This window comes from Urtica dioica, chromosome 9 (assembly GCF_054948205.1).
Source record: "Urtica dioica subsp. dioica isolate 48M chromosome 9, U.dioica_male_clone48M_v1_H2, whole genome shotgun sequence".
In the NCBI taxonomy this organism is placed as follows: domain Eukaryota; kingdom Viridiplantae; phylum Streptophyta; class Magnoliopsida; order Rosales; family Urticaceae; genus Urtica; species Urtica dioica.
This window is the reverse complement of record NC_142764.1, coordinates 6,810,899-6,835,313: the sequence shown is the minus strand read 5'-3', so window position 1 is coordinate 6,835,313 and position 24,415 is coordinate 6,810,899. Positions and strand designations below refer to the sequence as shown.

Genomic DNA, 24,415 nt, shown 5'->3' with positions numbered 1-24,415 from the left:
CTCAAGATCTAAAATTTCCCGCTAGTTTTATTACTTTCATTTTTGGATTTATTTTTGAACATAAGAGTTGTGTCACAAATAATCCGAGGTTTTCTGGACTGTAGTCTTTTATGACTATTCCAGATAGGATGAATCTTTTCTTTCTTTATGTTTTATTACATTATTTATGAACATATGAATGTGTCATTAAATATTTCTCTACTCATTTATGAATTGCCTTAAATTGCCTTTATGATATTTGAATATGCATAAATGCTTAAGCCTTATTTAAATATAGAATATGAAGGACCGTGTTTCCGTTCATTAACTATATAGGTGCACAATATTATATTATTCGAGTTAATAATCTCTGTTAGAATTTTAATTAGCTTTTATTGCTTTATTAAAATCGCTATTATAAATGTGTTATGAAATAATAAGAACTATTTAGAACTCTGGTATGTCTTAATAATTATCTCATATCGACAAATGATTTGTGTGATTAAGAAATAATAAGATAACACAACTTTAAAATTAGTGTTGATGATACATTGATTGAGTGGGAGGATCTTTATAAGAACCTAGACACTCTAGTTCAATAACTAAGTGGGAGCTTCCTTAAATGGAACCTAGTCACTAGAATTGATTAAGTGGGAGCATCCTTTATTGGATCCTAGTCACTAGAATCATATTATTGAGTGGGAGCATCCTTTTAAAGGATTCTAGCCACGGCTGTTCATTGAATTTAATGGGAGCATCTTTATAAGAATCTCGCCGTTATTGAACAATATAATGAAAGCAATGTCCTTCACAGGACTGTTACCATAATTTATGATGGAATCCTTTAATATGGATTAATATTGCTATCATGACAATAATATGAATGGAAGTGTAATTAATTATTGACTTACCATAAATAATCAATTAATAAGTGGAAGCATCTTTAATTAGAATCTTGCCGCTATTGAACGAATTTAAAATAGCTTAATCCTTCACAGGATTTTATGCGTCGTTTATGATGAGATTCTTAAATGAATCTAATAAGCTATTAAATCGTACAATAAATGGAAGTATGCATTACTTGCCATTAAGTAGAAAGCATCCATTAATGGATCCTTGTCTTTAATCATCAACAAAATCTTTCATTAAATGAAAGTATTGATCTTTAATAATGAAGATCAAGCTAACTTGTTTTAAGTCAATAAACCCTTATTTAGTAGATCAACCTATCAAGCTATTAGCTTGAAGGATTTGAGACATCTATAAATTGAACAATGAATGTTTTCGAACAAGCGGATTGGTACTTAAGGGATTGAACCCTTTGAGAAGAGACATTGGCAACGATGTTGCTCTTCTCTCTGATACCATGAACCAGTTCATTTGGGATCTTATTTAAAATAAGATGAACTGTCCTTTGAGGAACATGTTCTGTTGACTTTGGATCTAAGTAGTTAGATACTACTGAACCTTTTATTAAAAGGTAGATCTTTAAAAATGAACAAATAATCATGATGACTCTTGGATTTTTGTTATAATCGATATTCTTGGAATGATCGATATGTGTTATTGTTATACACGTGTCATTGAGAAAGTTATTACCGTTGTGTAATAGACTTAATGATGACACGATTGACTGAGCTAAAATAATTTTTGAAACTTGAGGTTTTGAAACGACAAGCTCGTTCCATAAATGTCTCAAACATACTTATTGTGATAAGGTATGAGCTCAAAGTTGAGGGTAAGGACATTGTCAATAAGTGGACTATAAATTAGCCCTTTTGACAACGTCAAATTTCCGAGAATACTAACAGGTGTTTTAAAATACTGTAATATTCTGGAAATAGTGAGATACTTAATTATTTAATTGTAAATCCTTAAAGTCATGTATATTGAATATGACTTGACCAACAAGGATGCACAATAAATAACTAAGTAATGGAAGAAGTCAATAAAGTTCTTATTGAAACATATTTAATCACACTATGGTTAGTGGTGATGAGATCCGAGCATGCAACGGTGCAAATTGTTGAAGGCACCAATAGATGTACGCCAACGAATATGGTAACTTCGTATCTTTAGATATGAAGTTTGGTGTATAGTTTGAAACATGCAATGTGTTAGAATGTTCTAAAGTAAATTGAATTACTAAGAACAAAATGACTTGACCTTAAGAGGTAAGTCAAGAATACTTGCATGTTAGCGTGGACTGTGGATATATATTTGGGATATAAGTCGAATCGATGTAACTTATGGAGTATGATAAAATTGAGAATCCATTGGAATCTCAATCCTGGGTCAAAACTTCTGAAACTATCTTTACGATGGCTACGAATAAATTGGCTCATGGTAACTTATCTTCTCTGGTCAAAGTGGGAGATTGTTAGGAATATTGCCCACTAGAAGGTGATGATTACTAAATAAGATCAGAAGTTACTTTATTAGCATCATATGATTAGTGGGTTAAGGTCTGATAACATTCATAATCAATAACAACTATCATCCATAGTCTCCGTATCAAACTGAATCGCATGCTGGGCATCCAAGATCGGGCGGTGAACTAAAACTTGGTCGATGACTGATATGTGCCTGGAAAGCCTTATCTAAAGTCATATATGAGGAACACAAGTGAAGGTTGATCACTTAGTGGGAGCATTCCGCACTTGTGGTAAGTGTACGACCCGGACAGACCTTGACTGTAGATGTGTCGTTTAAGGACCGTTACGACACACTAGCCAGGGTCTCAAATGATGGTCACAGTGACGCTTGATCTTAATCCTGAAGTAATCATGGACTTCTAGGTTGTGTTACCGGGTTCTTTGATTCATCATGTTAAAGGCCAATGAAGGTTGAATAAATGAATGTTTTGGGAACTCGGGACATGATCGTAGAAGGGAAGTGTTTTACAGATACGGAATCCAACCTTCCTGAAAGAAGGTTAATGTTCTCTCACCAAAGGGTTGATTCCAGAACCGATTGATTGTGCACACTTTCGAAGTTGGCTTACGTTCGGTTGAATCTTTCACTAGGGAAGCAACGATGCTTAGGGCTTATATGTAACGAGAAAGATATAACGGAACAAATTGACCTATCTCGATACGGACAGAACCTGGAGGGTCATGATCACGTGCTGACTAAATCAGTGGACACTCGTCACGATGAGTAAACATAATTCTAGTATTAAAGGAGAGTGCAGTCTTAGCTTACACGGTTGAGTATTGACTAAGATTAGACAAATTGATCGAAAAAGAGAAAGGACTATTTCGTCTTTTTGATCGGATTTGTTAAGCTTCAACTACTAGGTCCATCGTCCCCGATTCGGTTTCGATAAAAGCGGATAAGAACGTTAATATAATAGTATGTACTATTATTGTAATCTCACTTACTGTAATAGTGATTGACAACATTAATTCCAAAAAGGGTATTTTGGGAATTAAATAAATATTTATGGCAATGTTGTTTATTTGTTGCTAGATCAAGTAAATAAACTTATTATTTATTGTTGGACTGGTAAATAAGTGTTTAATGGGCTTAAATCTATTGAGCATTGAAAAAGCAAAAAATAACCTACCCCTACGGTGTTGGACGTTTTTTGCAATGGTATGGTAACCAGTATTTTTTCTGTTTTTTCTGTTCCTAAAATATAGGAGAATAAATAGGAGATATATTTTCCTATATTCTCTCCTACTATTTAGGCTAAATATTAGGAGGATATTTTGGAGAAAATCTAGGAGAATATATTTTCCTAGATTTTCTCAACAGCAAAATATTTTATACTGTTGTATAACATAAAATCCTAGATACTGATCTGACGGATGAGAGAAAAAATAGGATTCACTTGTTGAGATCCAATGGCTAAAGATTTAATCCACTAGTGTGAACACAATAAAAGGAAATAATATCTTTTAGAATATTCTGGAATATTCTATAAAGATACCTTTTAAACTGCTATAAATATAGGGCTGATGTGAAGCGAAATTTAACAGAAATAGCCAAGGAATTTCGTGGCCTCTCTCTCTCCTTGAGTTGGCCGACTTTTCCTCATCTTCCTTCCCTCGGAATTGCTTCAATTCTATTCTTAGAAATAAGAGAGAAAGATCGGAAACACCCCGTTTCCAGATCTAGTGAGATATAACGAAGCCCACTCTTTTATCTTATCTTCCTCGGAGATTACGTTTCGGAAGACTTTGGTGTCATCACATCGAGTCCTTGAAGGAGGAGTTCCAGATCTGATCTTTTGGAGGCTTGTACGTTCAAGACGAAGAAGGATTGTGAAAGCTTTCAGTTCGTGAGCCTAAAACTATAAGTTTTCTTAAACTCGTCTTTTATATGATATGGTAGCTTGATGAAGTTTCTTATGATTAATTAATTAAGTAATCTAGATCTTGCTTAATAACTATGTTAATAATTAGCTCTTGTTAGCGTAATTATTCTTTTCCGCATTTAATTGGTTATTTAAGGTGCATTAATCACCAACACAAATCAGCCCATTTAGTTCTCTCTTTTTCTGTGAGGCATCTAGTAACTTTGTTTAAATCAGTTTCTTTTGCAACAACACCTCGCACAACAAAGCCATAATACTCACTGCTCATATCAGGTGTAATTGACATCTTTTTTCCCCTAATTTTTAACACTCCAAAGTTTTGGCTTGATGGCTTCCCAAAATTTTCATTCAAATTTGCAATAGCTTCTCTAACTATCTGAATAGCTCTTTAATGGGATAGACTGTGGAGAAATTGTTTACCTCCTTCGGGAAAGACACGATATAAGGAACCGTGTATTTCTCTTCATCTAGTAGCATCTCATTGATTACTGATCTTTTTACCGTCAAATCCCATTTATTGGCGTGAGCCTGGGATACAAACCACACACTCATCTTGTGAACACTGTGTGCAGATGACACTTTCACTTTCTTCTTAGCATGACTTCTTTTCTTCTAAACACGAGTAGGCATAAGTTCACAAGCTGGAGCAGGTGCTTGATCAACAACAGGGGGGTTGAGACTTGCAACTTTTTCTTCTTCTTTGGTGCCACAACTTTTTTCTTCCCGGTAGAGTAATTTTTCTTCCTTCTAATCGGTTCATCATCACTCTCAGTGGCTTCTTCATCTTCTGATACTCTAGCCGTCTCATCACTCTCTGAATCGTCATCACTAGTAGCCTTCTTTTTGGATGAGGTCTTCTTCTTTGTCAAATCAGCAATATTTAGCTTCTCTCCATAGTTGTGATCTCTATTGGGATCAACTATGTACCGAGTCCTAGACAGGGCCTCTTCTGACACATGCTTTGTCTGATCATCATCACTAACACTGGACTGAACCACGGGTACTGGCTCAAGCACAATTTTAAGAGAATAAGCTCCAACAGTGGCCTGAGCCACATTGACTAGCACAGACTCGGGGACAACATCTTCAACATAGGTCTCTTCTTCAGCAAGAGGGACCTTTACATAACATTTTGAGGACCATCTTCTTTGGAGGTGAGCTTGTATTGGTGGTTCTCTTCCTCAATTTCTTCATCATTGTCTTCAAGGGTATTCTACAGACTCGGGGACGATGTATATTTATCGCCGCGGCGAGGTATTCTACAATGGATAAGACATCCGTTGTAGAACTATCTCGCCCCGGTGAGAAATATCTAGGTCCAATTCTCGTCGCGGCGATGTATATTTTGAGGTAGTTGTCTTCTAGCTCTCTTTTTACCGATACCGCTAGAACTAATAATAGCGGACGACATGAAATCTAAGAAACACAATTCCAACATGAGACCAAACAAAAATGATATCTCAATCCCAACTAAATATTAAATGCAAACTCAATTCCAACTAAATATCAAACAAATATGGTGTTTCAACCTAAATTATATCAATCCATACTCTCAATTCCAAACAAACACTTATTTTCAACCAAAATTATACGTAGTTCTTAACCAAAAACTAACCCGGAGTGTAGACGAGGAGCACGGAGGCGTGGAAGAAAGAGAGAGTCGGAGTTGTAGCCGGAGATGCCTGGGCTTGTTTGCGTTTGACATGGTGGTGGATTTTGTGGGTTTGGGGTTGTGGGTTTTTTTGGTTTGCGGTTTGGGTTTTGTGGGTTTGTGGGGGCGGAGAAGAATAGTGAGGGCGGAGAGAGAGTGAGAGCGGAGAAGAAGAGTGAGGGCGAAGAGAGAAAAGTGATGGCGGAGAGAGAAATAGAAGTGAAGGCGGAGAGAGAGTGGGGGCGAAGAAGAAGAGTGAGGGCGGAGAAGAGAGAGAGAGAGAGAGAGAGAGAGAGAGAGAGAGAGAGAGAGAGAGAGAGGGGTGTAGAAGAAGAATGAAGAAGAAAAATTGGTTAAGTCTAAAATTCATGCGAGTTTTTTGAAAAAATAATAAAATTTAGGTTTCAAAACGCTTAGAGTAAGCGTTGTAGAACTCTCGCTGCGGCGAAGGCTATTTCTCGCCATGGTGAGACTGCTGAAAAGTAAACCCAGAATTGTCTCGCCGCGGCGAGAGATAGCCTTTGTTGCGGCACGAATATCTTCTAAAAAAAGAGCTCTCTGGAACTCTTCTCGCCGCGACACGAATTCTTCTTCGCCGCGGCGAGAATGTCCTACAACGGATATCCTATCCATTGTAGAAGGTTCTTGCCGTGGTGAGATTCATTAAATATCACTAATCCCACAACGCTTAGATTATCCGTTGTAGAAAGTTCTTGTCGCAGCGAGAAAAACACGTCACCACAACAAGGCTTCTACAACGGATAGTCTAAGCGTTGTGGGAGATCTGAAATATGGTGAAATCTTACAACACTTATAATAAGTGTTGTAGAAACACTAAGCTTCTACAACACTTATAGTAAGTGTTGTAGAAACACTAAGCTTCTACAACGCTTAGCCATAAGCATTGTAGAAACACCAAGCTTCTACAACGGTTAGCCATAAGCGTTGTAGAAACACTAAACTTCTACAACGCTTAGCCATAAGCGTTGTAGAAGCACCCAGTTTCCACAACACTTATTTTAAGTGTTGTAGAATATCTAGTTTCCACAACACTTAACCGTAAGCATTGTAGAATATGGGTTGTAGAATCCAACATTTATAGAAGTGTACTAGTATTACTCGGATCTTCCATGAGAAATTGGCGAGAACCTTATATATTTGTGTTTAGCTCTGATACCATATAAGCAGATATAAGATGGAGTAGTAATCTTCTTTATCATTGAAATTGGAATTTATAGAGTACAAAGATGATAACTAAACCCCACAAACGTAGTTTTTGCTAACTTAATAACTACTAGATAATATATAATATTCCTATTTAATAAATATTGATATTCGGGAACTAATATCACTAATATTCAGGAATTACAACTAACATATGTACTTGTGTGATTGACGGAGAATTAATTTAATATATCTCGACATATAATTTTGTCAATTAATTTTATCAACGGTAACAAGAACAATAGTCAATCTAATTATCGATAACAAGAACAATAATTAATCTCATAGTTCATTTTATTAAGAGTAACAATAACAATAGTAAGTCTAATTAACAGTAATAATAACAATAGTTAATAGCAGTTAATCTTATTAACTATAACAAAATAAATAGTCAATCTTATTATCGATAGCAAGAACAATAGTCAATCTCATAGTCAGTCTTATTAAGAGTAACAAGAACAATAATCAATCGCATAGTTAATCTTATTAACGGTAACAAAAAAAATAATTAATCTAATTAATGGTAACAAGCACGTAGTAAATCTTATTAACGACAACAAGAACAATAATAAATCTTATTATTGGTAATAAGAACAATATTTAATCTTATTAACGGTAATAAGAACAATAGTCAATATAATTATCGATAATAAGAACAATAGTTAATCTTATTAACAATTACAAGAACAAAATTAAATCTTATTAATGTAACAAGAATAATAATTAAGCTGACAATTAATCTTATTAACAGTAAAAAAAACAATAGTCAATCTTATTATCGGTAGCAAGCACAATAATTAATACCATAGTTAATCTTAATAATTATAACAATTACGACAATCAATCTCATAATTAATCTTATTAACAGAACCAGAACAATAGTAAATCTAATTAATAATAACAAGAACATAGATAATCTCATTAACGATAACAAAGACAACAGTAAATCTTATTAGTGGTAACGAGAAGAATAGTTAATCTCACAGTTACTATTTTAAATTTCAAAGTTGATAATATTAACTTTCACAATTAATGATTTTATCAAATAATTTTTATTTTTCACACTTAATCAAAATAACTGTCAATGTAAATAATATTAACGGTTAATGATTTTACACTTAAAATTATTTTACACCTAAAACACGCACACACAAAAGCAAACGAACAAAGAAATACAACCTCATCGTAAGACCTTCACCACCACCAAACGACCTCTCTGCAAAAATCCGAAGACATACCGATAGAAGCGCCAATGATCAAGCTTCACCAGCGCCTGATTGGGACCGGTAGAGCTTCCCGAAGACATCGAGACCCGTGAAAAAGGCGATGAAACAAAGGCTTATCACGAGCACGACGGTCAGCAAGATCTTTAGTCCTAGAGCTTCGTCGATGTAGAACCTAGAAATTTCCCGTCGGGACCCGATTCGTGCCGTTCGAGGACGAGCTTGCCACACTGCTACTGCCGAGCTTCCGATGATGAATCTTTGCCATCACGGCCGCCAATCCATGGGGAGTAACGAGGTATAGGCGCGAGGTCGAGTAAGATTGAGAAACACCTCTCACTATTGTTGTTCGCTGAGAGAGAGAATTGTAGAAAAAAATTCAAGTTGTGCAATGATGGACTCGGATGATTCATATCTTGGATGTTATCTCCAAAGTGAATCGTATATCCGCCACACAATCAATCTCATAAGTTGAAAAGGTTCTTGCAATGGCGATGGAAGATCTGAGTAGATCTCCGATCTTGGAAGCTGAGCGGGCTTCCTTGGTGGCGATGGTGGATTAAAAGCCAGAATCGGAAGTTGAGTTGGCTTCTGTGGCATCGATGGTGGATTTGTAGTCGATCCCTGATTGCCACGACTTCAAAGCCCAGGCAAGCGAACCCATGACCTCATCCGATGCCTCGATCGGCAGAGGAACCAGCCAAGAATCTCCAGGACATCCTAGAACCTCTTCACGAGAAGCGAGGAAATGGACAAATTAAATCTTGAATTAGAATTACATGGCTTGAGTTGTATAACATTTGATTCGAGGAACACAGAACAAAGGAAATTAAAGATCACTAGTGCTACTGCGAGAGTCAGCTCCGAGAACAACTCTTGCATCGTGGGTGACTTTGATCATGTGTTGGGAATATGTATCCCTATAACCGTACGGAATATAAATAATTACGTTACTCGAGCTAATGAATTAAACGATTATATTAACGATCTAGATTTGGTAATTGTATACTACAGATTCTTTGCATGAGTTCTTCACGATCTAATTCTGAGCTCCAAGTACTCGTTCTTCAAGTTCTGTGGATTCAGATCTTCTTTCTTGTTTATGAAACTCTAGCAACGACGATAGGAACTTCATCATTTAGATCTCCAATGATGATACCGTAATCTTCCGAGTCGTAATCTCCGTATGAACAAGAAAAAAGTGTGTGCACACTCATTATCTCACAGCGATCATTGAACTAGGGGATTGGGTCGTGTCGTGTTCTTGAGATTGGAATCACGAGTTCCAAGGGAGAGGGAGATAGAGAAATTCTGATCCTCAAAGAGAGAAAGAGAGGGGGCGGAAATTTGCTCTTGTTTGAGTTATATTTGGTGCTTTCTCATGCTCCTATTTATAGTGGTATAAAAATATATCTAAGAAATGAATATTGTTTCCTTAATTCTTCTATTCATTCCATTTTATATATGGTTAATTATGACCATAATTCCTACTTTCTATCTCAACCATCAGATCAAAATATAGGTATTGATGTTTCCTTATTTCTTTCCATAATATAAGGAAATCATTTATGTGAGATTAATAAGGACAATATCTTATTTCTTTATTTAATGGTGGGAGAATATATCATCCATTATTACTCTCTCTCTCTCTCTCTCTCTCTCTCTCTCTCTCTCTCTCTCTCTCTCTCTCTTCATTATTTAGTTACTTAATTTTCTTTTCACAAATCTAGCAACTAATTAAAGAGAGGATATTGGGTAATTACTACCCAAAGTAGGCGCCCAATATAGCTAGTATTGGGCCTAGGAATTTTGAATTTTACAGTGTCAAATAGTCCCGACTTAAAATTCAATTTAATTAATTAATTACTTGATCCAACAATAATTAATTAATTCCACAATAAATAATAAATTCGACAAAAATAATTTTCCGAATAAATGCTGCTAGAGAATTTACAGCTATGAGATTGTAATCAAGAAATCTTATTATTGCTAAAGAGTTCTTATTCATCTTTATCAGAGCCGACTCGGGGACTATGGACCTAGTAACAGAAGCTCCCACAAATCCGAATAAATAGACGAAAAAGCCATATATCATATGTAAACGATTCGTCAATATCGGCATCACTCCGCAACATGAGCCGAGATTGCACTCTTCTTATTAATAGAATTTTATATTACTCATCATAGGAGGGTCCATTGATATAGTCAGTTCATGAGCTCAATCCTCCAAGTTCAACTCGTATCGAGAAAGATCAATTATTCCATTATACCTTTCTATATTCATATAAGACTTAAGCATCGTTGCTTCCCCAACACGTACTAACTGTGAAAGCGCATGCAATCAATCGGTTATGGAATCAGCTCTTAGGTGAGTGAACATTGACCTTCTTTAAGGAATGCTGGATTCCGTATATGTGAATCACTTTCTGCACAGATCATATCTCGAATTCCCAAGACATAAGTATTTAGGCATCTTCAAGTAGCCATTAACGAATGAGTCAAAGCACCGTGTAATACAATCCTAGAATTCTGTGACCACTTCAGGATTTAGACAAAGTATCACTATGGCCATCACTACGGCCATCATAGCGACCCCGATTAGTGTGTCTTAACGGTTTCTTAAACGACACATTAACAACCAAAGTATGTCCAGGCCGTACACAGACCACATGTGTAGAATGCTCCCCCTATGTGATCAACCTTCACTTGTGTTTCACATATATGATTTTAGATCCAGCTATCTAGGCATGGATCAATCACCAGCCAAGTTTTAGTTCACCGTCCGAACTTAGATGCCCAACATGTAATTCAGTTTGATACGGAGACTAAGAATTAGATGAATATTGATAAATCTATAATAGAAATAAAGTTCGATTCACATAGATAAAAATGTCATGACTTAATTTAATTGATAAGTCAGCGTCTCGAAGATTACATATAAATCTTCTCGTGGGTAATAATCTCTAACATCAAGGTATTTCTCATAGAGTATCGAGCAGCGAGTTCCTTGCTCAGATGCATTTTCTCAACAAATTTTTTAGGGAAATGAGGAGATGAGAAACAATTAAGAGAAAGAAAAACATAAAAATGTGAAAAACACTCTCACTTAGGATTATGGTGGGCGAGGAAGAAGTTGAGATTTGTGAACACCACGCTCGCTCGTCATGGAAATGTGAAAACCTTAGACATAGTTGCGTTTTTGGGTTTATATTGATTGTGAGTGTGAAGGCTAATGTTGAAAACCAAGATAATATGAGTTATCTCTTTAACGAAATTGATAGTTTGATTATTGTTTTAAAGGCAAGAGAGTACTTATTAACAAATCTTTATATAAGATACTGAATACATATTATAACTAATATCTCTATTGTTTCTAGTATATATAGAAATGATATTAGTATCATGGAATCAAATGGCGGAGAATTTCCATGATTTTCGTCGGAAAATTCGTTTCCGGTGAGTAAACGGCCGTCGAAAGCTAAATATGTCGTTTCGTCGTCGTTTTTCGCCGATTTTCGTCGTTTTTCGTTTTTTGTCGTTTTCGCCGATTTTCGTCGTTTGTCGTTTTCACTGTTGTTTTTTTGCTGTCGTTTTTCTTTTTTTGTGTCGTTTTTTTGGCTGTTGTCTTTTTTTTTGCTGCTGCTGTCAGTTTTTTTTTTTTAAGATATTTGTCTCATAGTCTAACCTCTATTTATAAACCTATAATATCACTCATAGTCTAATATATAATATCACACATTTAAAAATTATATATAATATCCAAATCTATTATATATAATATCACACATACTATGAGACAATTCTAATAGATAATATCACACATTTATAAATTATATATATTAAATATTATTAATAGCACACATTTATAAAATATTATATATATACAATTTTCTATTAAAAATTATTATAATTATATACATAATGTATTTTCTTTATATATGTTTAAAAATTGAAAAATATATGTATGCATTACATGTATATATTTTAAATATATTTTAGGGCCGGTTAGGTATCTAGCTCAAATTGACCACCTCTTTTAAAATTCTAGCCCAACTATTACTTAAATCAGGTAACTAGCCCAATCTACTACCAAACAATATTATATTCCTATCTTACCCCTCATCAAATACACACCAAAATTTTTGGATCCGACTCCAAATCCTTCAATCCTCCGATTTTGCCTCCAAACTCTCCGTCGATTTCGAATCCCTCAATCCTCCGATATTGCGTCCGACCTCATTTTCCGCCACCAATTTTCTGATTTTGCCACTTCCGAAGCCGACGAAGCGTCTCCGTTCTCAGACTTGGAAAAATTGGTAAGTATATATTATTTCGAATTCGATTAACCCATAGAACACCATAATCGAAACCCTCCCCCGCATCTCCGATCAATTCTCTGTTAGATTAACTATAAAATATGCTTTTTCGAATGGTAAATAATATTTACTATCGGACCATCCGATAGTAAATAATATTTACTATCGGACCACCCGATAATAAATATTATTTACCATTCGAAAAAATAAAATACTTGTCTCCGATTTGACGAACGATTCCATGATTCAAATCTGATGATGAATAACTGAATTTTTTTTTGGAATTAACAACCAAATAAGAACGAAGTTGTAAGAAACTAAAGAACCTAAACACCTACACTAGACAAACATAAACTAAGAAGGATTAAATGACTAACCTAAACAAACAGATAATATAAGAACAATTGAAAAACATCTACGAAATCGATGATCCTACTATTCCAAATGAGTTGTTGAATATCCTGGTTGCAAATCGCAGGATAATTTTAATGGTAAATAATATTTACAGTCGGGCCATCCGATAGTAAATATTATTTACCATTCGAAAAAACAAAATACATGTCTCCGATTTGGCGAACGATTCCATGATTCAAATCCGATGATGAATAACTGGAAAAAATCTAGAATTAACAAACAAATAAGAACGAAGTTTTATGAAACCAAGGGCAATTTTGGAAGTATGAGAAATATGGGCTATTTTCCTAAATAAATAGATAGTTGGTCTATAATTTAAAAGTCCCCTCTATAAATAGGCTAGTTGTTTATAAATCTCTATATTTTACCACATTTTTTCCGTTCGGTTTTTCATCGGCACGTCGGTTTTCCATGGAAAACGGCATTTCACTTGCCCTTTTCCACATTTTTTCCGTTCGATTTTCCATCGGCATGACGATTTTCCGTAAATCAGGAGCCTCGAAACGGCAACGAAAACGGCATTTTTATTCCTTGATTAGTATACGTCTATAATACTATATATAGGATATAAGTAATAGGTATCCATATGTGATACGATATAAAAGAGTTTGACTACCTATATATATAATTACTTACTGAATAAAAGTAAGTACAAAATATTTGTGATATAAAATATTGAGATTTTGTATCAAAATCTTGTATCTAATCTGCATCAAGTGAGCCGTGGTAGTCTCGGTGGGCGAAGTGAGTGAGGTCGGAGGATCGGACTCTCTATCGAGCTCTGGCGAGAAGGTTGTAGATATCGACAATGGGTTTTTCCTTCGAAGAAGACGACGAGAAAGATTCGGTGATCGTTGAATTATATGATCCTCCTCTTCATCCTCCCATTGGGTTGTGTTTTATGTTGCGACAATGGGTATTTTAGTTTTGTGGGAGATGAAGGAAATGATTTTGGAGAGAGAGAGAGAGAGATTTTAAATAATAAGCTTTTTTATGATAAACAAGGATTATAATATATTATTTTATTTATTTATTTTTCTTTTTTTTTCATAAAATTACATATTTTATCTTTATTAAGCAATTATATGTCAAGATAACTGACGAATTTTTGAAAAACTTGACGGAAGGATGAAAAGTTATAAAAAAAGTTTGAATATCATTAAAATAGAAAGAAAAAAAGTTTGTGGACCGAAGTGACACACCCGCCATAGTTCAGATGAAAAATATGTCATTTATTCATAAATTAATTAGCACTAGTATTCATTGAGTTATCCCATTGAATAGATAATAGTAATATGTTAGATGTATGTTACTTATTAGAATGCGTGTACTTATTCACAAACAAAGAATGAATTAAATGGAATAATAATTACAAGGGTAAAAAAGTAATGTTGTAATTCTTAAATAATTAATTATATTCGTAAAGGGTAAAAATTTAAGGTATTTCATGGATTCAATGTACTAAAGAAGTAGTCCATAGAGTAAAAAACTTAAAACATATGAATCAATAGATTTTCAATTTAATTTTTTTTTTTTGTGAAATGAAGTGATGTTAAGAATGAAGATTGAAAAAATTATATGGACTTAGTCAATGCATATTAATCTTAAACCTTGTCTTATATTGAACTCCTTTTAGAATATGCCCAACTTTTGTCTTTTTTTTTTAATTTTTTTTTTATAAAGCAACGTTATTTTTAGAGCGTTTTTTTGTTTGAAGCAAGGATTGAATTACAAAGGTTATTAGTCAGTTCCCGCGCGAATGCACAAATTGGTGATCTCCAAGTAGTGATACGAAAAAATCGGAGAATTCTCGTGAAATCACCGGTCCCCATCAAATCCCACGACTTTCGAATATTTTATGGCCTCCACGTACGCTCATTTCCTCATAGTTATCGTGCAAAATCGTCAATAATATTTCAAAGTTATTTGTAAAGAGAGAGAGAGAGAGAGAGAGAGAGAGAGAGAGAGAGAGAGAGCAAAAAGAAGTTAGGTCCACAACAATAAATGAATAAAAAGGGAAATAATCCTAAACAAATATAATAATAATAATAATAATGACTAATAATATTATTTCCTTTTTTTTATTTATTATATTAGGTTATATATACCCTGACTATTGTATTTCTTTTCAATGCATTATCATCAAGGGAAATAATCCTAAACAAATATAATAATAATAATGACTAATATATATATACACACACATATATATATATATATATATACACACATATATATATATATATATATATATATATATGTGCTAATACTTTAAACCCTCATTATGAGGTTTTCAAGAGTGCACCTTCATATTTGATAGTGCACTATTTGGATCCTAAAAATTATTGCTAAATTATTTATTAGTCTTATTTTTTTATATAATTTGTTAAAAAATGACCAGATTTTACAAAATTTAGTAAAATCTTTTATTTTTTGATACATAAAGATAAACATATTTCATTAGATCTCTTTTAATATAATCAATTGATATATTTACTATTATAAATTTAAATTAGCACAAACTATAGTTGAAGAGTACAATATTTAATACTCTATCCCTAAAATTAAAAAAAAAGTGTATGCTTTATTATTATTTGTGTGTAATTTCTTTAAATTATGTTTTTATTGAAATGGAACTTTTTATTTTATTTTTTAATTAAAATTTGAATTTATATAGAGTATGTTTAATATTATGTATGAAAGTATAATAAAAATAATATTATTAAATATTGAGGGCTATTATGCAATATTTAAAAATTTGTATAGATAAATTTGAGGGCTCTCATTGGAGTACATGGTCTTTAAACTTTCATTTTGAAGATAGGAGCCCCTCAAAATGAGGGTTCCCATTGGAGATGCTCTAATAATAATAATAATAATAATAATAATAATAAAAGAGTTGTTTTTGTTAAAAAAGAATTGTATTTGTACTGTGGAATGTGACCGTGCACATGTGTGCAAGGAAAAAAATGTCGTTTTCGTTGCCGTTTCGAATATTATGATTTACGGAAAATCGTCATGCCGATGGAAAACCGAACGGAAAAATTGTGGAAAAGGGCAAGTGAAATGCCGTTTTAAATTGTGGAAAACCGACGTGCCGACGGAAAACCGAATGGAAATAATGTGACGAAACAAACACATAAATATATATATTTTTAAATGTAATTCAAATTTAAAACACTTCAAATCATACATATCTAGCATAAATGTTCCATTTGTTTATGAAATAAATATGTTTTACAAACATATAGTTACAATATAAAAAAAATGTATCAATAGAATCTCGATGGACGTCCCGGTTGGATAAAACTCGATTGGTTTTCTTGAAGCTTGCAATACTGAGACCAAGTGAAATTTTTCTGGTACGATTGTCGGATAAAACTCGGTTGGTTTTCTTAATAATTATGTCTCGAATAAACTAATCTAAAGAGTTTTTCTTAAGGTGAGTTCTTTTTTTCCCAACACGACTTAAATCAATGATTTCTATTTAGTTGACCTCTAATTAGTGTCGGTGAGGATGTTCAACACTAAGTGAGCTATTATATTTGTTCGAACATACTTTAAGATAAGACTTGTAGAAAGTTATATTAATGATGGACAAAAATATAATTTGATAACTCAATATTGGACACAAAAGACTCTTTTTTATTCGAAGAATGAGATAACTTTTTTAAAGAGTTTTTTTCTAAATTTTTTTTTTTTAAGAAACTATTGAATCAAATAAGAAATAAAATTATTATAAATTCCTTAAAAATATGAGTTTGCCACTATTTTAGCAAATGACGAAAAATAATCAGTAATGCCAAGATTTAATAATTAAAAAACAATTTATAAAAACATTACAACTGTCATGAACTCATGATTATCTTTCAAATGACACGTCACATTATTCAACTCTCGTGCAATATATAGTGGAAATTTACAGTAAATGTTCCCAGAACCATCTCACTAAAATTAACTTTTTCTAGAGCTCTACATAATCTTCTCCGATAAGTTTGATAAATTTTTTTCTCTACAAACTAATATAAAAACTCTGGAAAAAACAGAAATAAAATCTTGAAACTCTGTTTTTTCAGTCGCCGGGAAAATTCAAGGTTCGCCGGAAAAAATGGTGTTTCGCCAGAAAAGTAGTGGTTCGCCGGAAGTTCTAAAAAAATCTGAAAAAAATATATATCATAGATCTTCACATTACAAACAACATTCATGAAGAATATTACATGAAAAAAAAAATCAACCTACCAAGATAAATGCAGATCTAATTTCTGGAAATTTGAAAAAAAAAGGCACCGACTTTCGACTTCCACGACGGATTTTCGCCGAATCTTTGTCGATTTTGAACTGAGGTGTGACGAAAAGAACGAAACTCGCTGATTGCCCAGGAATTTCGCCGGAAACAGCTTTGTCTTCTTCGTCTGTTTTTCATTGTGGTTGACACTTTTATTTTGCCCTTTTCTCCGAACTTTCGTCGACATCCATGGAAAAATGGAGGCTTTTATACTCCAAGTTCAGCGAAAACGACCGGTCGTTTTTCATCGAAACGACATGTCGTTTCGCCGAATTTCCACCGAAAAAACGGTGAAACGAGCTTCACGCGTGTCGTCGGCCGTTGACTCTCCGGCAACGACTTTCGGGCCGACTTTCCAGGAATTTCGGCGACATTTTATTCCTTGCATGTGTGTAAGACTTCGTTTGATAGGATTGATTGAAATATGGATGGATGAATCAAATTTGGTAGTTAAAAAAAATAGTAGACAGTAAATTTTTATAAGTTTATTGATATAATAGGAGGAAATATTATAATCTATGTAATTATTGTTAGGTATAATTAAAGTAGAGGAGAGAATAGATTCTTTTTATTATACTAAATTACTTAAGTACCATCTATACTATATGAGAGCAAGTTAGTATTTTATTTTTGTTATCATACCAACTAAGGGATGTTATTGTAATTTAAAAAAAAGTGTTGCTTTGTCATTTGGACAATTCTTTTATATTTGGGTGGACAGTTTTTTCGTGGATTCCACTAATACAAATCCATTCATCCTTATATATTTTTTTTCATTTCCCTCTTCTTACTAAAATCCATCCACTATAATCCTTTTTATAATTATCTATCTTTCTTATAATCCTTTTTTACAAAGAAAGGCATAAGAGTAAGTATGAGTGGGTGTATAATATAATTAATACTATATGGTTTGTTGTTTTGAAATGTCAAACAAAAATGAATGGTCATCCTACCAATTAACCTTTTGATCACATAAAACTTCAATAAATTATTAGAGCATCTCCACTCAATCTTTATCTATCTTAGAGAAAGAGATGGAGATATTCCTCCATTCCATCTTTATATTATGAAGATGTATTCTTCAAAAATGAAGATGATGGCCATAATAGATCTTTATATTCGAAGATCCACCATTCAATTTTTATAACTTTTTTTAATACTTAAAATTTTTAAAAATTGTAAAATTAGTCCAATATTTAATTTATAACTATAATTGGATACTTTTATGTATTTATTTATAAATTAGTGTATTCTAAAAAATATTAGTTCAAATCAAGTTTGGTTCAAATACAACTCATACTTGAAGAAAAAAAAATTAATTAAAATTACTACAATAGAAATCACAATATTTTACATAGACAATTAGTGTATAATCATTTAATATGTTGTGGTGTGTTTTTATTTATTTTTATTATTAAATGTAATGCTTTAATTTATGTACTTTGTTTTCAATCAATAAACTATCATATTTTGTGCAATAGAAGAACAAATGATCATTTTTTTGCATTTGAGGACAAATTATTAATAACATATATAGGTTTGGATTAATATATTTATAATGTATAGAAATATAAAAAAAAATAATGGGAGAAAATATATGTAATACAGAGATGGAGTAGAGATACAAAATATTATTTATTAATGTAAGGTTGTAAAATAGAGATGGAAAGTAAAAATAGGGCAACTATAAAACGTGAGTTTCGGCGTGGTACGAGTAAGTTGTCACTCCATCGTTTTTTGGTTTGAAGCGTGAACCTAGACACATTGTCTGTCTAGCGGTTTGAAGCGTGAACCTAGACATTTTTGTCTGTCTAGCGTCTAGACGCAATCTATCCAAAACCAAAACATACGGAAATTAGGCGCCAAAACACACAACAGAAGGAACAATGGAAGGAGATAAGTGGGTGGAGATCCAAATCCCTCAACAAAAGCTCTACCTAGACGGAATGGTTCGGTTTCCCGCGGTGGTCTCTCCTCCGATCCCATCGAAACACCAACGATCTCTCTCTCAGTTCACCGAAGCCATCGAATCCCAGAGACAGCACGTCCAAGCTCTGCTCCACGGCTCCGGGGCGGTGCTCTTCAGGGGCTTTCCGGTGAACTCCGCCGCCGATTTCAACGCCGTTGTCGAGTCCTTCGGCTTCGAAGAGCTCCCTTACATCGGCGGAGCCGCCCCCAGGACCAACGTCCTCGGCCGAGTCTTCACGTCCAACGAATCCCCTCCTGATCAGAAGATTCCATTTCACCACGAAATGGCTCAGGTAAAACCACCAATCCATCCATGGAAAATTGGCAACTTCTTTGATTAGTAAGCCGACGTCAATTGATGAATTAGATGAAGAACCAGATCGTATTAAATGTATACCAAGTTGCATGTTAGGTACCGGAGTTCCCGAGGAAAGTGTTTTTCTTCTGTGAAGTGGAGCCGGGGAGCGGGGGAGAGACTCCAATAGCGATGAGCCACGTGGTGTACGAGAGGATGAGAGAGAAACACCCCGACTTTGTGGCTCGCTTGGAGCGCCACGGCCTCATCTACACCCGCGTTTTGGGGGAACAAGACGACCCTTCCTCCCCCATCGGACGCGGCTGGAAATCAACCTTCTTCACCACCGACAAGTCTGTGGCGGAGCAGAGGTTGGCTTTCATTCCCTCCGTTTCTAACGTCCTTATGTACACGATCATCGAAACCCCCTCTGAATCTATTGACAGGGCAGCCAAGCTGGGAATGAAGCTGGAATGGTTGGAAGACGGAGTGAAAACGATAATGGGTCCGATTCCGGCGATCAAGTTTGATGAAACGAGAGAGCGCAAGGTTTGGTTCAACAGCATGGTCGCGGCGTACACGGGGTGGAAGGACTCGAGGAACGATCCTGTGAAGGCCGTCACGTTCGGAGACGGGAAACCGTTGCCCGAAGATATCATCCACGACTGCCTCACAATACTCGAAGAGGAATCGGTTGCTTTTCCGTGGCAGAAAGGCGATGTTTTGCTGCTCGACAACTTGGCGGTGCTTCACTCTCGCAGATCTTTCGCTCCTCCTCGCCGAATACTAGCTTCCCTGGCCAAATAGACAGCTACTTTTGTAATGGTTTAATTTGTAATTCGCTATTTCGAAATACTTGAAAACGTATGAACATGGCTTGTTCATCATGCACGCAAGGATAAGATGGCAGTAGAAAAGGACAATGTCTGAGCCAAAAAAGAAACGTAAAAAAAATAGGATAATGCAATAACATTATGGACTATGATAATGCAAGAACATTATGGACCATGCACAAGAGGACATGGTTCTCTGAATATATAATTATATAATAATTCTAGTTTTGATATATAGTCAATTTTTAATAAATTTTAAGTAAATAACTACGAAATTTTATTAATAAAATAAAAAACTACATTAATAGTTATAAAGTTAATTATTATAAATAATCATTAGATTTTAAATGAAATACTAAAAACGTCAAAACAATATCATATCACAACAATAACTATTTATTTAAAATATATCAAAACGTCGATTATTTAGCAAATTTTCAAATTTTAGTGACTTAGTTAATTAATTATTTTATTTAGGCCTTTATTTAATAAGTTTACTCCCACTTGCGCCATTCTCCACTTTAATTTTTTTAAATTATTCTGAAACTAAAGAACAATGAAAACGTAAATTAGGTACGACAAAGAAAATCATAGTTAACATTTATATTTTATACTATTCTAAACCAAAAGCAACTTCCACTTATTATTCTCTAAATAGTTTCATTTTCTTGGGCTGTGTTAGAGGTGACAATATAATTTCGCTCATTAAGTTTCTCTGAAAGCACAGACAGGCATATCCAAACCACTTTGGGAATAATAATGGGCGCAAATAGTAGAGCCACACAAAGAAGGTCAAGCTTTGGGTGTCTATTATTGTTATTGCTCAACGCTGTTGTGTTCTTCAGTGTCGTTGATGGGTCTGAGAAGCCAAACATATGGCCATTGCCAAAACATGTCACTTACAACGCCTCTTCATCAACAACTACTCTCGTCCACTTTTGTAATGGTTTAATCTGTAATTCGCTAGTTCGAAATACTTGAAAACGTATGAACATGGCTTGTTCACGCACGCAAGGATAAGATGGCAGTAGAAAAGGACAATGTCAGTCCCAAAAAAGAAACGTAAAAAAATAGGATAATGCAATAACATTATGGACTATGATAATGCAAGAACATTATGGACCATGTACAAGAGGACATGGCTCTCTGGAAATATAATTATATAAAAATTCTACTTTTGATATATAGTCAATTTTTAATAAATTTTAAGTAAATAACTACGAAATTTTATTAATAAGTCAAAAATACATTAATAGTTATAAAATTAATTATTATAAATAATCATTAGACTTTAAATGAAATACTAAAAATGTCTAAACAATGCCACATTATCACAACAATAGTTATTTATTTAAAATATATCAAAACGTTGGTTATTTAACAAAATCTCCAAATTTTGATGACTTAGTTAATTAATTATTTTTTTACTCATCCTATTTAATAAGTTTACTCCCACTTGCGTCGTTCTCCACTTTTAACTTCTTTTTTTTTTTTTTTTTTTTTTAATATTATTCTGAAACTAAAGAACAAGGAAAGCGTAAATTAGGTACGACAAAGAAGGATGAATAGACAACAATACACCGGACATGGCAATATATGCTCTTTTGTTATGAATTTGGATGGTATTAATCGAGTCTTCAAGTAATTCTAGAGACTCGTGTCTCTTAATAATTCATTCTCAAGAATTCTTCACAAAATGATACGATCTATTTATCATGTAATTTCTTCCTATTTTAAAGACTAATACGACTTATGGTAATACTACATTATTCCCTTAACTATCTACTAGTATCCAACTTCCCTTATATATAATATTTTAGCCCTGGTCCCTAAAAGACCACCTTGTTCTCAAGGTGGTGGTCACTTTCTCGCTGCTTTCGTTAATTGATGTGGATGTCATTCAACTTACCCGAGTCTCAAATATAGCCTGAAAAATCTATTCTCTCCAACCCATAGGTAACTAAAAGCTCACAAATACTTAAACAACCTCTAGCAGCTAGTAGGTCTAAATTTAAGTTTTAAGAGCTTTTAATTTCCTTCTGTTGTTTCGATCCAACAAGAAGAGCTCAGACCTGAACTTGAACAACTCTAATGCAACATCTTGAGTTTCTTCTTCCTCCACTTCGGTCAGCATCTTTGTCCTATCTATGGTCTCTTCTTTTGGATGCGAATTCTCTTAGTATTCTTTGAGAGTGACATATACGAAGCTACTCGCCAAAGAATGGACACATAATTATGAAAGCTCTTAAACGGCTAGAATGAGGGGGAATTCCCGACTTAAACGGCTTGAAATTCCTTCCAATCATCTTCTATTCTTCTAAAAAATTCAATTTTCTCAGACGTGAGAAACACATGAACAATTAAATCCACAACACATCTGACAAAGGCGAGAACTCTCGTGCTGAAAGTGCCCGGTACAACCTGCGCTGACTAGCACAGAGGAGCCAAGACATGCCTCCGAACGAGATCAAAAGTCCAATCCTGGAGCAAGACACGCGGGACTCCCACATTGTCGAGCTTGAGGAAAGCATTCGTCGAGTGACGGACCACCTCGCAAGACAATGAAATGATAGAGCCACCATCGAGGGATTCCTCGGCCCGACAGGGCAGGATCACAGCTTCTTCCGTTCGGGAGCTTCGAAGATGGATACACGAACGTTCTGTTGTCAATGATGCCCACAAGAAGAGTTGTAGTCTTTATTTTGTACATTTGATGTAATAAAGTCTCATGAAGACTCTTGCTTGTAATTGCCTATTCATTCATTAATAAAGTTGAAACGTTCATTCATTCTTTCTTTGTTTGAAGCTTTATGATAAAACCTTAGTCTTTTAATCCATAAACAAACTTAACAACTTACGAAGAGACAAATGTAGATTTGCATGAACAAACTCTTCGTAGTTTGCTTAAAACGATATATTCGCAATCTTAGGGTCAAAGGACTATTGACCTCAGTATGATTGTTAGAAGAATCTATGATGTCTGGTTATGAGGCATTGAGAGTTGGGGACTCTATAGTTCTTCTAGGTATCTTCCGAAGGTATTGAATTGAGCAGTGCACTTCTAGAGACAAGATAAGAACAAACCATTTAACCTCTTATGTCTCGAAGTCACTATGTATGAATTGCATCATGCTTACCTTAATCCTGAAATGAGACATGCCATTTCACACCTTAGTATTCTCATTTGAGAAAGTCAGAGTTCGGACTCACTATGTGATTCCGAACAGGGCCTATTGGTGAAGTACTAAGTTGTGAGTATGTCATGAGTAACTTTGTGAAGTTCTCATAGATATGGAATTCATGTACAAGATTGCTGAAATGCAATGTATGTCACCTCATGCTTTGTTCCTTGGAGTGTGAATAAATGAACTGGCAAGTGTCCAAATTGAGTCCTGACTCTTTTGGATGAAACAATGTGACTTGTTAGCTCCTCGTCAATACATTGTTTCTAACCATATTTGTTGTTCCTTGAATGGTTTCAAGAAAACCAAAATCTTAGAGGAATGCGAGTTCTGTTTCAAATGGGGTGATGGGAGCCTGGTGTCCGCGAAGGCTGTGGGATCCGTGACGCTGTCTTTTGAAGACCGCACTTTAAACTTGAATAATGTTTATTTTGTTCCTACCTTTGGGAAGAACTTAATATCCGTTGCTCGTCTTCGTGAGCAAGATTATTGTTTAAAGTTCATTAAGAATGGAATTCGTATTTCGTTTCCTGATAATTCTTTTGTCACTGATGCATGTATGAAGAATGCTCTTTTCTACATCTATCCCACTAAACCTTCTCTTTTAGACACCGAAATAGATAATGATCTAGTTAGGGAGCCAAAGAGGATCAAACTTTCTGAATCCTCCGATCTAACAAAATCAACATACCTCTGGCACTTGAGACTTGGTCATATCAGTCTA

At 34.3% G+C, this 24,415-nt stretch overlaps 1 protein-coding gene across 1 annotated transcript; it reads left to right on the top strand.

Annotated features, from left to right (window-relative positions):
- Window positions 1–19,133: 19,133 nt before the first annotated feature.
- Window positions 19,134–20,593, top strand: LOC149384738 (2-oxoglutarate (2OG) and Fe(II)-dependent oxygenase superfamily protein). Its single transcript, XM_089624973.1, has 3 exons — window positions 19,134–19,674; window positions 19,794–20,047; window positions 20,123–20,593. Exons 1-3 carry the CDS (start codon window positions 19,300–19,302, stop codon window positions 20,481–20,483), a joined length of 990 nt encoding a protein of 329 aa, XP_089481099.1. The 5' UTR covers window positions 19,134–19,299; the 3' UTR covers window positions 20,484–20,593.
- Window positions 20,594–24,415: the final 3,822 nt, after the last annotated feature.